The 15,781-nt window shown below is 37.5% G+C and overlaps 1 protein-coding gene across 2 annotated transcripts in view; it reads right to left on the reverse strand.

The window, feature by feature from the left end:
* PDGFD (platelet derived growth factor D) overlaps positions 1-15,781 on the reverse strand; it is a 248,163-nt gene that overhangs the window by 19,665 nt on the left and 212,717 nt on the right. For both annotated transcript variants that reach the window (XM_023208138.2, XM_023208137.2), the window contains exons 5-6: positions 14,530-14,728; positions 152-366 (exon numbers count right to left, since the gene is read on the reverse strand). In XM_023208138.2, the coding sequence (XP_023063906.1) occupies positions 152-366; positions 14,530-14,728 (414 nt within the window). The remainder of the gene's footprint in view (positions 1-151; positions 367-14,529; positions 14,729-15,781) is intronic.

Genomic DNA, 15,781 nt, shown 5'->3' on the forward strand with positions numbered 1-15,781 from the left:
CAAACCTAATGCGGGTAGAATTTCTGCTCCTAATCAAACCCTGGCTGGGTGCCCTTGTGCAGTGAGCAACCTGAACAACTGTATGCAATGCCCCTGTCTTCCTGAATCCTGTAGATTAAGCATTGCAACAAGAAATCTGAGAATGACATACCTCATGATACTTTTTCACGGTTTTCCCTGAATTGCATGTGCAGGACCTCCAGTTGACAGTTCCACAGCCACAATTTCCTCCACAGCGCTGCACGAGGAGGCAACGTGGAAAGAAGACCACATTGGCCAGCTTCAGCTCTTCTCTTATATTGACCGAGTAATTCCTGGGAGTGCAACTGTAACGCTTGGCATCATCGTTGAGCCTATCCAGGTCAACTGGAAGCAAATACACACATTGGGTAAGCAAACACAACTGTAAGCACAATTGCCCAGCATGTGTTTTTGGGAATAGAGTGGGAAGATTCTGTGAGGAAAACCTTAACCCTGGGATTCAATCCATCCTCAGGCTCTCAATTACTGGGAACCTAAAGTAAAACACCTACTTTCTCTCTTGATCCCATCTACCCTTCCAAAATAACAACAACAAAACAAAACAAAAACCTTGGCTAAAATTCATGTCTTGGTTCAAATTTCCTTGCATCTTTTTTATGCAAAAAAAGTTCAGAGGAAAGAAAATGAAACATTTGGCAAATTAAAATAATTGCCTTTGTCTTCAAAAAGACAAAATAAATTTCTTCTTCATTCTAAATAAATCCTGACTCTAAGCCATCACTTAAATATAATTTGAATTATATCTAAGACACATTAGGGACAGCCACTGTATTATATTTACCTGGAAGTGAAATTTCACACGTAAATGTAATAAAGAAAAGGGTTTTAGCTTTATTTTTAACTTCAAAGTTAATCAACATGTTAGAGAAAACAATTTTTTTTCGTGAATATGGTGCATATTTGTGCATTGGGTCCTAGATGGCAGTATAGCATAGTGGTTAAGTGCTGGGGAGCTGCAGTAAAGTTACAACTGCCTTCAATCACATCATGGCTATGTTGCCTTTTAGTTGGAAAGTTATTTAAAGGCTCTGAACTTCTGCTTTCTTATCTATAACATGTAATCATTTGAAGAATTGAATGTAACATGCCTGGCACTCAATGCCAGCTATTCTTATTAATCTTGATTCATTTGAATCTCCCCCTCTCACATTCTTTTCCTTTAAAGTCAAATGGAAAAAATTTAAAAATATATTATGTCTTTTCCCTCTTTATTTTTCTTTTTGGGACATTACTCTATATAAATGATTATCAAGGGATATGGTTAGTGGGACTTCTATGAACTAAAAGCACGGCAATATTCTCAAATCTAAGTCATAAATAGTTACTTGAATTCAATTTGTATTATTGTGTTATGTAAATTAGATTTGATTTCATGTTCTCAAAGTCCATCCAATTATCCATCCATTTAGCAGCCAAATCCTCTTATTGGTGCATACATACATGAGTATCTTCCCATAAGAACCCAGTTAGAAGCAAGTCCTTTTGTCTGCACAGGACCCACCACCATTTCCCAATGCACGCCCTTGTGTGCACCAGGCCACCACAGGAGGAATCCCATAAATGTTAGGCAGATATCACCACGTTCATTCTAAACTCTAGCCCTGGGAAATGTCTTAGGCTTAAACCAAAACAGCTTAAGGAGAAGGAAGAAAAAAAAAGCCTTTGGGAATAGAGGTCAAAAGTCAAGGACAGTGCCAGTAGAATGCATCTAAGGAAAACTGCAGGAGTAAGTGTGGACCATGAGTCCACTAACCACATCCCTGTTTGTCTTTTTATATCTACAATGGTGCTTTGATTCTCAAGGGCAGGGATTTATCCCCAGTTGTTATACACTGAGCCCAGGATACTGTGGGAACTAAATAAATGCCAAATAATCATTGTGCATAATTCATTGCTGTTTTTTTCCTTTGTAAAGACATGTCATAACTTTAGCTATAATCAATCCAGATTTAAATTGAATGAACTCTGTCTTGGGAAAGGAACCATTTTATTGCTGCTAAAGCCCTGAAAATAACTGCAAGCAAAGCAGAAAGGATTACATAAATGGATTAAGAAGTGCAGCAATCATCCATTACAAGTGTCACCTTGCTGATGCTGGCCTGTGCATTCCTGGGCTTGTGGACAGAGCTGATGCAGAGGGCCAAATCTGCTGCTTGTGATAATGGGAAGATATTTGTCTAACACAGAGGACTAAAGAGGTACAATTAGCAGGAAGGGATTGTGATGTGTGAGAAGGCAGAGAGGGACAGGATGCAAGCAGCAGCACTGAGTCTCTGCTTTAATTCAGCCCTCTGCTAGGCACCTTATGGATATGACTACATTTGGTTGTTCCCCACCCATTCAAAGTGAGCATTATTTACTAAGAGTTAACAGTAAATGGTAAAATTGGAATCAAAGCCTTCTCCCTTTTGCTCCATAGTCTCTGTCACTTTAAGTGGAACAGAGGGATGATCAGTAAGCCATAAGTGGAAGGAAGACCAGTGTTATGAGGGGTGTATTGGACTTTCCTGTCTGATGTTGAACTGGGGTTGGGTGGTGAATGGCCACATCCTTATCTTCAGAAGACACCCAAGCCAAAGTATAGCATGCCTTCCCTGTGGGAATTCCAATAAACTCCAAAGTGCCTTCCACAAACCAGGAGAAGGCATGTAAGCCTGATTCTATTTGAAACCATACTCCTCACATTGTATAACTCTTTGACTAGCATTGGTTACTTCCATTTCTTACTCACCATGAGGAGATTCACAATTCTGTCAGTATTATGCATCAATTCACTACTGTCACTAAGAACTGGGGCCCAGTGTGACTGCTGTAGAATCCACCTGCCCTACATATCAGGCAATTGAAACCACCGAGGCACTCAATTTAGAACTAGAACTGAAAGGTTGTTCTGACTGGATGCAAATAACTTCAAAGCGTGATTGCAGACTTTCTGCAGGGGATACTGAGTTGCCAGTCAAAAAAGACCGATAAGCCAGTGCAGCAGAGCAGGGAGCCAGACAGAGGCTGAGCAGCAATTAAGGTTTCTGGTGCTTGGGTTAGAAGGAGAATTCTGGAGTGAGACTTCTGGGAGGGAGACAGGCCAAGTGGTGTCAACCCAGAGTAGGGGCTGTCCTTTCCAGTCCTGCATCCGTCTCCATAGCTGAACACTTCAGAGCAGCAATGATGTTCTGAATTCAATTCAAGGGTCCACTAATTTCATCTAACTTCCCTTATTTCATCCCAGTCTATGTCATGGAATAATCTCTCTTTTTCTGTCATTTTGAATTTTAGTCTTGCTCTATCAAGGCTCTTTAACATCAGTTAAGTTTTTTGGGCCTCATGAAGTTTTCTGGAAAGGCTGAGAAGGTTCCCCTGTCCTCAAAGACTTCCTCTGGACATGCTGGTCAAGTGTGGGGTGCTGCACAGTGCACAGGGGAGAACTTTTCCTTCTGCAGCCCCTGGCTCTAGGGGCAGTCTAATCACAGCAGTGCTTTGGGATGTAATAAGAATTCTGGAATCTAAGCTCTAGAATGGGGATGTGAATGCACACCCTTTTATAGTTTCTAATATTAGGTGTGAGAGGAAGGAGAGTCAACCTGTTCTTTTTGATCCTGGCCATCTAGACTACTAAGTGCTGTGTTCATGAGTGCATGAAATACTCATAAATGCTATGAATTACATACAATCATTACTCTTACTTTTGCAGTTGAGGAAACCGAGCCTTTGAAAAGTTAAGGAGAAAAAACCAAAACAAAACAAAAAACAAAAAACAAAAAACATAACCACAGCCATACAACCAGTCAGTGGTAGAGCCAGAGTCTGAATCCAGGCCTCTTCATGCCTTTTGTACATATGAGCCCAGTGTGAAGATTTGAAGGAGGGTTCAGAGAGCAGCTTCCACAAGCCATGTTGGAGTCTTCCCACCAGAGGACCACTTGCTGTGCAAATGAACCGGCTTCCTAGGTGCATCCATAGGCACAAACCTGTCATTTTCACAATGTCATCAATACACATACCTAAGCATGAGCTCCTGTGTATGTTCATCCATCTATTCAGTTCTGACTAATAAGCCAGGCAGCTATTCAGAGTCTACTTTTGTCTTTAGTATTGTGATACGTTTCGTTCTTTTATCTGGACTGAGTGGACTTTGGCCAAAGCACACTCTTCATTTTGTCCTCATTTCTCCTTGAACCCTTTCTTGCCTTATCTAGGAGCTCAACGGATTGATAGCAACGATTTGTCCTCAGTGGGAACAAATGCCAGAATCCTAGAGATTCTAGTTTCTGTAGGACAGATAAAACCAATATAATGTTATACATACTTGGTAAGCACAACATGGGTGGTGATCAGCTTAAGATAAAAATTTAAAACTCTATTCCTTATTAAAGTGAAACATATTTATTATTTTATATAAGTTACATGTTCTGGCAGACAGAAGTCCAAAATGTGCCTTACTGGTCAAAATCAAGGTATGTAAAGGTAAATCTCTTTTTGTGAATACAAACATTCATTGTGAAACAAAATAATCTCCTCACTTTGAACATAGGAAAGCACCTTTGTTCTCCACATGCACAATAATTTACTGCTTGTTTTGGTCAACAAGAGGATGGTTTCCTTGAGTCAGTCTCTAAACATTAAGTTATCAGTTGGCTTTCACTGTGCTGGCCATTCATCAATCTTTATTCTGATAGATGCATCACATGCTTTTTTCTCTTGATCATCCACAGTCTGTCAGAGAATCCAATTAAACTGCGGCATGTCCTTGAAGATAGCCAGTAATCTTTTTCTTTTTTTTTTTTTTTTTAGACAGAGTGCCCACTCCTGGCTGGAGTGCAGTAGCATGATCTCAGCTCACCGTAACTTCCGCCTCCCAGGTTGAAGCAATTCTCCCGCCTAAGCCTTCCGAATAGCTGGGACTACAGGTGTGTGTCACATGCCCAGCTAATTTTTGTATTTTCATTAGAGATGGGGTTTCACCATGTTGGCACCAGTAATTATTTTATTGTTATTGTTACAAGGTCTAGCCTTTATAATGCTAAAGTTCTTTATAAACTCTTTTAGCAGGCATGCAGCAGCAGCCTACATACTAGTGCATATTTACCACATGGTGATGGCACGTGGAGAATCAGCACTTAAAGTAGGGTCATGATGTTTCTGAAAACCATGCTCTTGTTCTTCTGTTTTGCTTTCTCTGGCATCTCAGCTTGCTATATTATTTTAATCTTCTAGAGCACAAGTCAAAAGGCATATTCACTCTACAACTCCTATGACCCTTTCTCTACACTTTTTCTGCCCTCTATTATGGCACTTACTTCATAGACCTTGTTTTGTTTTCTTTATGGGTAGTCCAACTTACAATGGTTCAAAACGATTTCTTTTTACTTTTTGATGGTGCTTTCAGCTGTGTATGTTAATGGTGAGCACCAAAAAAACCATTCAGTTTTTCATTTTCAGTAGGATATTCAATAAATCACGTGAGCTATTAAACCTTCATTATAAAATAGGCTTTGTGTTAGATAATATTGACCAACTGTAGGCTGATACATGTGTTCTGATCATGTTTAAGGTAGTCTAGGCTAAGCTATGAAGTTCAGTAGGCTATGTGTATTAAATGTGGTTTTGACTTAACTATATTTTCCACTTACAACGTGTTTATTGGGATGTAAACCCATCAAAAGTTAACAAGCATTTATATTCAGGTGCTTCTCTTCCATTGAACTAAAAAAGTTGTTGGAGGTAGAGAGCTAATTATCTTTTTATCCCTTCTCTTCTAGTACTTTGTCCCTAGTGTGAGCACCAAATGCAGCTCATTCAAGCTCACTTCTAAAACCATTTGACTTCAACAATTAGGATAAAGGTGCTGCTGAAGGAAGCACAACATCGTCTTTGTGTCAGATTCCCTTTGCAAGAAATAGACACTCAATAATTACTACCTGAATGAAGCAGATAACCATGGAATTTTTCAGTTTAATTTTTTATCATAAAGGCGAAACTATTCCAACTATCTTTCAGGAATGCATAGAGTATTATTAATACCTTATACGTTGAATGTTTGGATCTTATCTCAAGACTAGTCTAGGATGTGGGGTAGTGCAGAAGTGTTAGGTTAGAATTAAGAAACTAGGATTTAGAACTAGCTCTGCCAAAGATGAACCATAATGCATGAGATGACCGGCACTAAAATCCATGAAATATAGAATAAATGGCACACATGGTAGAGTATGGTCTTGAGAAGATTGGTTCTCAGATGCAAACATCAAGGTGCTAAGGAACATTGCCTTTGTCAAATGGGAGACAGTGCCACAATCTGTTATGAAAATTGCTAAACGTTTCCCTTTAATGTTGTAGCACTAGGTTTTTGATGCTTTGGGGTGGGGTGGGAGGTGAGGGGACTATAGGAATAATTGTATTATTTTTGTACCAAGCAACCAGGGGCTCTCAGCCTTTCTCAAGATTCATAAATTCACTAGGAGTATTCATCCTTATGAATATTACAGCCTCACTGTGATTTTCAGATTCCCTCTTCTATAAATTAGCATATAATTATGAAAACTGTTTTCACATTTCAATCCCAATGCGGAAGTGCAAATAAATCTGGAAAGAAGAATTACTTTATAAGTTTTAATGAGGGACTACCAGGATACTTTAACATTAAAATTATGAAAGACACTGAATTTTTTGACTCCACATGTGGGTTTAATATCTAAAGAATAAAAACATTTACCATTTGTTTTTACACAAATTAACCTAAATCACGGTAAAAGATTCTCAATCAGACAATTCCTGATTTTCAAGGTTTAGAAACATTGTAAAGCAATGAGTGAATGCAAATTTACTGAGCAACTACCATGTGTCCAGCACTTTGTGAGATGCTTTCACAAAATCAAATTTCATTTAATTCTCATAGCAAACTCTCATCTTAGATATTACAATTCCCATTGGATAGACATAGAAACTGAGTTGCAGATGAGTTAAGTGACTTGCCTAAAGCCACTGGACATAAGTAGACGTTCAGCACATATGTACTGGAAAATCAATGGATGAGTGAATGAATATCTGGTAGGCACTGAATTAGACATGAAAGCAGTGACACCATCATAAAGCAATTCTCTGAACCCTAGGAATTCATAACCTGGGGTGATGTATAAAGTATATCTATGAAATGAAACATTTTAAAAAAACAAGTTAGGAGATGAAGGTCTTGAAATTTCTTTTTCTCATTTACTAGACTATGAATCCCTGAGCTTTAAACACCATTGAGTTGCTCACAGCATGAGCTTTGTAGCCAACAAGGCCAGGTTCATGTCATGATTCTCTATTTTTTAGCTCTCACAGAAATTTTCTGAATTTTTTTCTTTTACTATGCAAAATGGGAACCCCAGTAGCTCCTGCTAAAGAATTTGTTGAGATTACATGAGTTTTGAGTGTTTGAAGCACAGGTCTAAATTCTAGCTCTCAGTAGGTATAACCACATTATTATTGAAGTGAGTAACACAGATCAAAGAAGGAAGTTTAAATCAGAAGCACCTAAAACTAGAAGGAGCTGAGATTCTGCAATTGGTGATTACTAAGGAATGGAAGGCCATGCCCACTTTGAACTAAATATAAAAAGCCAATGATCAGGTGTGCTCAGTTTGATTACATCAGATGTAACATTATCCTTAGAAAGTGTATTAGTCCATTCTTACACTGCGATAAAGAAATACCTGAGACTGGGTAGTTTATAAAGAAAAGAGGTTAAATGGCCTCACAGTTATGCATCATCTGGGAGGGCTAAGGAAACTTACAATCATGGCAGAAGGCGAAAGAGAAGCAAAGGCACATCTTACACGGTGGCAGGAGGGAGAGCATGTGTGCAAGTGCAGGGGAACTGCCCTTTATAAAATCATCAGAACCTGTGAGACTCACTCACTATCACGAGACTAGCATGGGGTAAACCATCCCCATGATTCAATTATCTCCATCTTGTTTCTTCCTTGACATGTGGGGATTATGGGGATTATGGGGATTGCAATTCAGGATGAGATTTGGGTGGGGACACAATGTGTAACTGTATCAGCAAGTAAAGACACTCAGCAAGTTAGATCTCTCAGCACCAGCAATGCCCACACGCATATGTGCTCTAGGAACAGTGTAGTGTCTCCTTAAGTCTAGTGGGGCATAAAGGAAAACAATCCCATAATAATTTTTCAGTGCTTCACAGAAAAAAATTGGCACAGAAAACACAAGGAACACACATTTCTCTTTAACAAGAGTAATTGCTGTGGAAAATGCACATTTGTTCATCCAGAGGCTAAAAGTTACCTATGGCTTTCCACTGTCAAATGGATTTTTCCACTGATTTGCATTTGAATGACATGCCTAGATGAGGGGCATAACTTTGATAATGAGGGTGGGGTTAGGATATCCACAAAGATGGACAACTGCATCTAGGAGAAAAGCAGAGGTGGCACATGCACCAGGAGGAAGTTGTCCCACTGCTGAGATTTTCTTAAAATATTTCATGTGTGTGCCCTTGTAAACACACACAACATGATAAACAACAATATGGTTTTTATGAATGCTTGCTGGTAAACAGAGTAAGTGAGGCAGCTAGATACTTACAAAACATATGAGTCATAAACAGTGGCAAAAGTCTTTAAAAGAAAAACTTAGCAGAAGAAACATCCAATAAGCAAAATAGTGTCAGAAAATTTCTGGATAAATAGTATCGGAAAAGTTTAGTACTTGGAGATAATTTTGTAAACTTTTAATGAGTACACTGATTATACAGATACTTAAATATGACAATATTTGCCAAATACTATCTGTAAGGCTCTCCAGATCACTGATAGTTATCTTCGAGCATTATAGGGAAGACAGCAATTAATAGAAATATCTTGGTTCTGTGCAGAGTTTTGTAAGCAATTCAAATAATAATAGCGGCTATCATTTATTGAGGGTGTTAGATACTCTGTTATTATCTAATCCTAACACAACTTTGCCAAGTGCTTATAATTAGAGTCATTTTACAAAGAGAAGAAAATAGAGAACCAGGGGTCTGTAAGTGACTTCTCCAAGGCCACTGCTACTGATTTTAGGATTTGAGTTAGAGTTTTATTACAAGTTAGCTTGACTCTCAAGTCCATGTTCTTTCCACTGCAACACACTTCTTTCTTTTGCTCTATTTCTATTAAATTTATACCAAACAATTTTAATATTGATAAATAAAACTTTCACTTGGTAAAGGTACCAAATATACCACATGGTTCAGGAAACTCAATGAAGCTAACCATCCTTCAACAATAGAAACTATTATTAATGATAATGTAATATTAATAAGCAACACAAATTATTATTAATTTCTATTATCTATTGATGTCACCAGTACCTGCTTAATTTACAGATAAGTAATTACAGATACCTCAAGAATGACTGATATGACTCATCATTGGTGTTGGTAAAAGGCTTTTAGCCAGTTCTTAACCCAGGTATCAAATAGGCAGAGAGAGAAAATTGCAAGCACTCAGTTTCTAAAATATGTCTATATCGTAATGCTCTCTGGATAATTTCCTACATTTGAAATCATTTTTGAAAAATCAAAACTTGTGTCCTGTTTAGCATGCAGTGGCATGACAAACAGCAATAAATAATTTTTTTAAAAACAAGGTGTTCTGACTTGAGAGAATTCAGAACGAATGAAAACATTGATATAAAATATTTATTTCCTATATTTCTCAGTTTCTTATGCTAGTTATTTACCTGTAAATAATTTGCAAATTAGAGTCAAGTGTTTTAGATCTTAGAGCAAAATGTCATGGAGAAAATAATAGAATTGGTATTAGATCCTTGGAAATGGGTTGGTAACTGTTCCAGAGTTGTAAGATCTAACCATTTAGAGTCTGTAAAAATCACATATTTCAAACGTCATCATTTGAAACTAATTTAATATCAAGATGTTTACTGCACTCAATATTAAAATACTTTTTTTTTTTTGAGGCAGGGTCCTCACTGTTGACCAGGCTGCAGTGCAGTGGGGCAATCACAGCCCATGGTAGCCTTGAACTACCCGGGCTCAGGTGATCCTCCCTCCTTAGCCTCCCGAGGAGCTGGAACTACAGGCATACGCTTCACGCATGGCAAACTTTTGTACTTTTTGTAGAGACAGATTCTCACCATGTTGCCCAGGCTAGTCTCGCACTCCTGGGCTCAAGTGATCTGCCTACCTTGGCCTCCCAAAGTGTTGGGATCACAGGAGTGAGCCACTGCGTCGAGTCTAAAACACTTTTTAAAAGAGGAATGGATGTGAATTTTAGCATGTGTATCTAAAAATGATTACTTTTTGGAAAACAATATATTTCAATTAAGAGTTTAAAACTATTAATTTGGAGTGCCCTCATAATTTTGTTCATATTTTAATCACAACACAAGCTTTGAAAACAGGTTTCCCTCTTGCCATTATGTCTTGGATTTTTCTTTGGCGAATACACTATCATTCTAGAAAGTCAAGTTCTCCTGTAATAAGAAAAAGAACAGATCTTACTTACATTGTTTATCTCCATAAATCACCTCTCAGTAATGTCCAGTCAGGGCTGATCATTTCTTAACTTAGAAATGTTGAATTTTATGCTAGGAACTTGAATAAATATACATTGTCCTTAAATTCATAGGCATATGTTTTAAATGAATTGTAGTTTAGTTTTAGTTAAACTGCAGTGATAATGCAGCAATGTAAGGAGTATTTATATAGCTTACAGAAAGAACACCCATATAATTTCACCTAATTTTATGCACACTTCCTATACTCATTAGTGTATCTACCATAAAAAGTAAATGCAACTTGAATTTAAAACATTCATTTTTAAAAAATTAACTTCTGGGCAGCTTTGAGGTTAAAAGCATGAGGCTGAAATTATTGGCAAAAATTGGGTTTGAAACTATAGTTATCTACAGATTTCAATTATGTATGCTATCCTTTTCCCCATTACCCCCTAGGAAACTGAAAGCTGAATATATTAACTTGTTATATTATCTTCAGTCCAGAAGCTTTTCCAGACAAGTTTGAGCTTATCTATTACTTATGAATTTTTAAAATGTAGACTTTATTGCGTTGACATCCTGGTTTCAATACTTGGTAATTTTATCTGTCTCCTGTTTCTCTCTTTCCTCACCAAAACTTTTACTGTTCTTTTGACTTTGACATTTTCAACTCTTTTCTTGAAGAGAACAAAAAGCTCACTTACCACCTCACCTCCCTTCTACTAAATAAAAAGAAGCAAAACACATCATTTAATTGTAAAACATGAACCTTCATATTTTAAATATTCCTGATGCATTATAAGTTCTTTATTCAGTGTGTCTGTGTTCTATTTCAGAGTTCGTAAAACTCTGTGTTTTGTATATTCACATTCAAATGTCATTTTAGAATCCTGCTCTTTGCAATCATGAAAAATGCCACTTTCCATCTGTCTGGACAAATCAGAAGAATGGATGCTCAAACGATATTCATAAATGACAAGCTTGTTTCTGTACAACATCGTTAAGAAATTATACTGATAGAAGGAGACTTTTTGGAAATCCTGAAAAGGCAAAGTTTTATTTGACACCTAATGGACTTTCATTATCCATAGCTATTTTCCTGTTTTCACTGTATATTCACTGCTCCCTTCCTCATACGTTGGGATACAAGCCATGGATTTGTATTTTTATGTTCTCAAAGCAGAAAATACCAGCTGAAATATTAAACCTGACTTCCCTTGTTTTTGTGATACATACAGGTGATTCAGCATCAGTGGAATGATAAACAAATCAGTACGTTTATATAAGAGCAGAGGCAGTGGTGACTTGCCAGGGTTAAATTAAATGGTACAAAAATGCCTTAGGGCCATTTTAAACAAGAAGAGATTAAGAAATGGAACCTAAGCCAGCAGGGGAGAGAGACCATGTTTACTTTGTCACAAACATCAAGTAGTATGTCACCTTGAATGCTCTTGCAAGGTTATTTCAGTAACCAAAGACATTTTTAATAAAGCTACCCTATCCAGTCTATGAGGTGGTTTCTATAAACTTTAGAAATAGGCTAACACTGGATTAGTAATATATTCAATCCCACAAACATTAATTCAGCATCTAAAATGTGTCAGAGACTGTTGCAAGTACTGCAGATATAGGATGAACAGTCTCTCAAGTAGTGGTTCTTGACACTGGCTGTCTCTAAGGATCACTCTCCTAGGAACCATAAATAATATCAATGTATTTCCCAGTCTCCCCCCATTGAGATTCTGAGTCAATGTATCTGGGGTGGGACTAGGCATCTGAAGGTTTTCAAAAGCTCCCCCAGTTATTAAATATTCAGCCAGAGTGGAGAACGATAGGAGGTGCTGGGATCCCAGATCCTCTTAGAGGAAACAAAAGGTACAATAACAGTGCAGTAGTAGGACATACAAAGTGAGGTGGTGTCTTAAGTGCTCCTAACTTTACCAAGTTAGGGGGTGAGTAGACATCACAGGGACAGAACAAGGGACACGCTAGGCTTCACCAAGGAAGTAATGCAAACATATTTCAGAATTCTAAGTCGCTATAGCTAGCTAACAATTTTTGAACATGTATTAAGTGTTAGGTGCTCTTGATGGTACCAGAAGCAGTCCCCAGAAGTAGATGTTATTGCACACACACTGCCAATAAGAAAACTGATATCAGGGTACCCAATAAAAAAAAAAAATCACAAAACTTGTAAGTGGCAGGGTTAGAATTTGAATCCAGGCCTCCTGCCTCCAACTCAACACAATTTCTAGGGGGAAAAAATGTAATGGATTTAGATGATTTAAAAATTGTAATATTTCCAGAAAAAAAGATGCCAAGAAGGGCTGTCCCTTGAATTGCTGAAGACAGAGTCAGATTTCATTGCTTGTTTGTCCAAATACTATTTTTATATAAAATTTCCTCTGGGGTTTTCAAAACATGCATATTTTACTTTCTTTTAAGTTGACTTAGTAGAGATCCAAACACAGCAATGTCTTACAGAACAATAATATTTTCTTTAAATTGAATCCAATCTGAGCCCTGGAGAGATTCAGGGCTACAGTGATCTGCACATGGCGTATGTCTGTAACACCAGGGCCACCAGTGACTTTCTTGTCTCCCTCTTAGCTAAGCCATAAGCAGAAGGCCCAGGTAGGAGTTAACTGATTAGCCATTTTGGCCCAAATGTTATAAATGGTTGTGCTAAAGCAGCTCAGGTTCACAGCTCTTAAAATTATTTCAAAGTGTAGGAAACAGCTGTATCTTGCTGAAATACCTTTATATCTACAATACAACCCAGCCTTCCAAGACCTTTTAGGGAACATTACAATTATAACAAATCTTATCAAATAAAGCAAGGACATAACAGACTAGAAGTAATTGTTGTATTCAATAAGAGGCAATTGTATTTCATTTCTTTATTAATTTGAGTTTTACACGCCAATAAACATTCTCATCCTAAGATCATACCACTCAGATGTATGACCTGGATATTTATTTTTTGAGTTTAAGCACTGTTTTAACTCATGACGTTCTCTCTGCCTGAATGTTCCTCTCGGTTCTCCCCTCATTGTACTTTCCTGAAGTTTCTAATTGAATATATGCTCTCACACATCTCCAAACTATTCCAGACCTTCTTTTCCTCTGCCTTGAGACATTTATATCTCAAGCACATGAACCACCCAGGCACCAAGTAGATAGCAGATCTTGAAGGTAGAGTTGAAATTTTCCAACAGAGTTTTGGCTGTTGCTTTAACAGGGTTCTCTCCTGCCAACACTGACATCCCTGGACTAAACCAACCTTCGTATCTATCAGAGAGGCAAAACTATCAATTACACAAGCACTGTTCTTGTAGGCAAGAGACCAGGATACTCATTCTTCTTCATTGCTAACTAACCATACAGACATTGGCAAATTACTTACTCCCTCTGACTTGGCTGTCTCCACTGTAAAATTGGGGCTCATAATGCCTTACTTGCCAAGAAATAAGAAGCTGGTTCAGATGATTTTCATAACATCTCATCCAGCTCCAAAGTATGACCTATATATCTTTCACTGGACCAAACCCTTCTTAGTCTGATACAAAAAAAACACAGTTTGGACAAAACGCAGAACTTCATTTGAAAGTGTTGTGAAACGTGACAATGGACTGATAGTAACCACGTGATCTAAGTGAGTTAAATATATTGTACTGCTAATCCTTACTCATTATTACAGGTTATGTCCCTAGTCCAAAAATCTAAACTCTGAAATGCTCCAAAATCCAAAACTTTTTGAGCTCCAACATGATTCTCAAAGGGAATGTTCACTGGAGCATTCTGGAGTTCAGATTTTTGGATTAGGGATACTGAACCAATAAGCATAAATGTAAATATTCAAAAATCCAAAAAGCATCCAAAATTCAAAAGACTTCTGGTTTCAAATACTTTGGATAAGGGACACTCAGCTTGTACTGTTAAGATTTCTATCTGCTTATGAAGAATGCACAAGTCTCTGTCTCTTACCTTTTGACTTCCGGTCATGATATGACCTGCCTCGATGACGAGGGGTGTCCAAATACATATTCTCAAGATCTTCTTGCCATGACTCTGGATTGAAGTACTTGAGCAGATCTTCCACAGTATCAAATTCTGCAATTTTTTTGTCCAGAGCATCCGCAATGAGAGTGGGATCCGTTACTGATGGAGATTTATAGGATACCCCCTAAGAGTGACATACAGCTCAGTGTACTCAGAAAAAGTCCATTGCTGTGAAATACAACAGTCATTCAACTATACGGAAGGAACATAAACAGGCTTCTGAGTATAAGACATCATACATTTGAATGCCATGTAAAAACAACATGGTATTGTCTTGCCATGTTCTTGGATAAAAATCAATTAATTACTAAAAAGATAGTCATTCACTTTTCTACAAATCAAATCCAAGTAGATCATAAAATTTCCAGTTTATCTTAACTGTAATCATCTAAAAATATAGATTAGATGGAAATATATAAAATTAAGTCATCCAGTTTCTTGGTTCATGGTCCTAAATCATCCACATAACAACATATAATAGTGGGAATCAAAATTTCAAACTCCTCCCACATTAGTTTTGATAATTCATTCTATTCTCCCACTTTTAATCTCCACATCCCCCCTTTACAGGTCACCTGGCATTGCAGATGATGTGTGACCAATGTACGAATCTACTCGGGAGACATTTTCATAAAATCTAGCATGGTCACCAACTTATTTACTGTCAACAAGGATAACTAACCATGAAACTGGCTCTCTTGACTTAAAAGGAGAGGATTCACATGGGGGAATGTATTTTTTTAAAGTGTTATAGTTTGCTAGTGGTCCCAGTTGCCATTAAAACTTCTCAGGAAGACTCTTTAATGAGAAACACAACATCGTTGAAAGCCTGGAAAGGATTATGTATTTTGCCATGGAATACATCTCACATGAGGTTTCCAAGCACTTACTTCACTAACCCTTGTACAATCTAGAGGTAAATGAGCCATGATTCAAACATCTCTGTTAAAATTCATGACCCATTAACAAGGAAATAGAGAGTACACAGCCTCAAATGATTTTTAAATGTCTTTAAAGAAACTACCAAACAAATAACATCCCCTAAAGGCAAATATCTCCTATCACTAAGGGAAAATAGGAATTAATGAAAACTTGCTTTCCTTAGATTTAACTGTAGTATCTAATCAAGAAAAAATAAGTGCTATTGAGTCCCAGATAGCAAAGCCCACAATTTATA

The sequence above is a fragment of the Piliocolobus tephrosceles genome, chromosome 13 (genome assembly GCF_002776525.5).
Source record: "Piliocolobus tephrosceles isolate RC106 chromosome 13, ASM277652v3, whole genome shotgun sequence".
NCBI lineage: Eukaryota > Metazoa > Chordata > Mammalia > Primates > Cercopithecidae > Piliocolobus > Piliocolobus tephrosceles.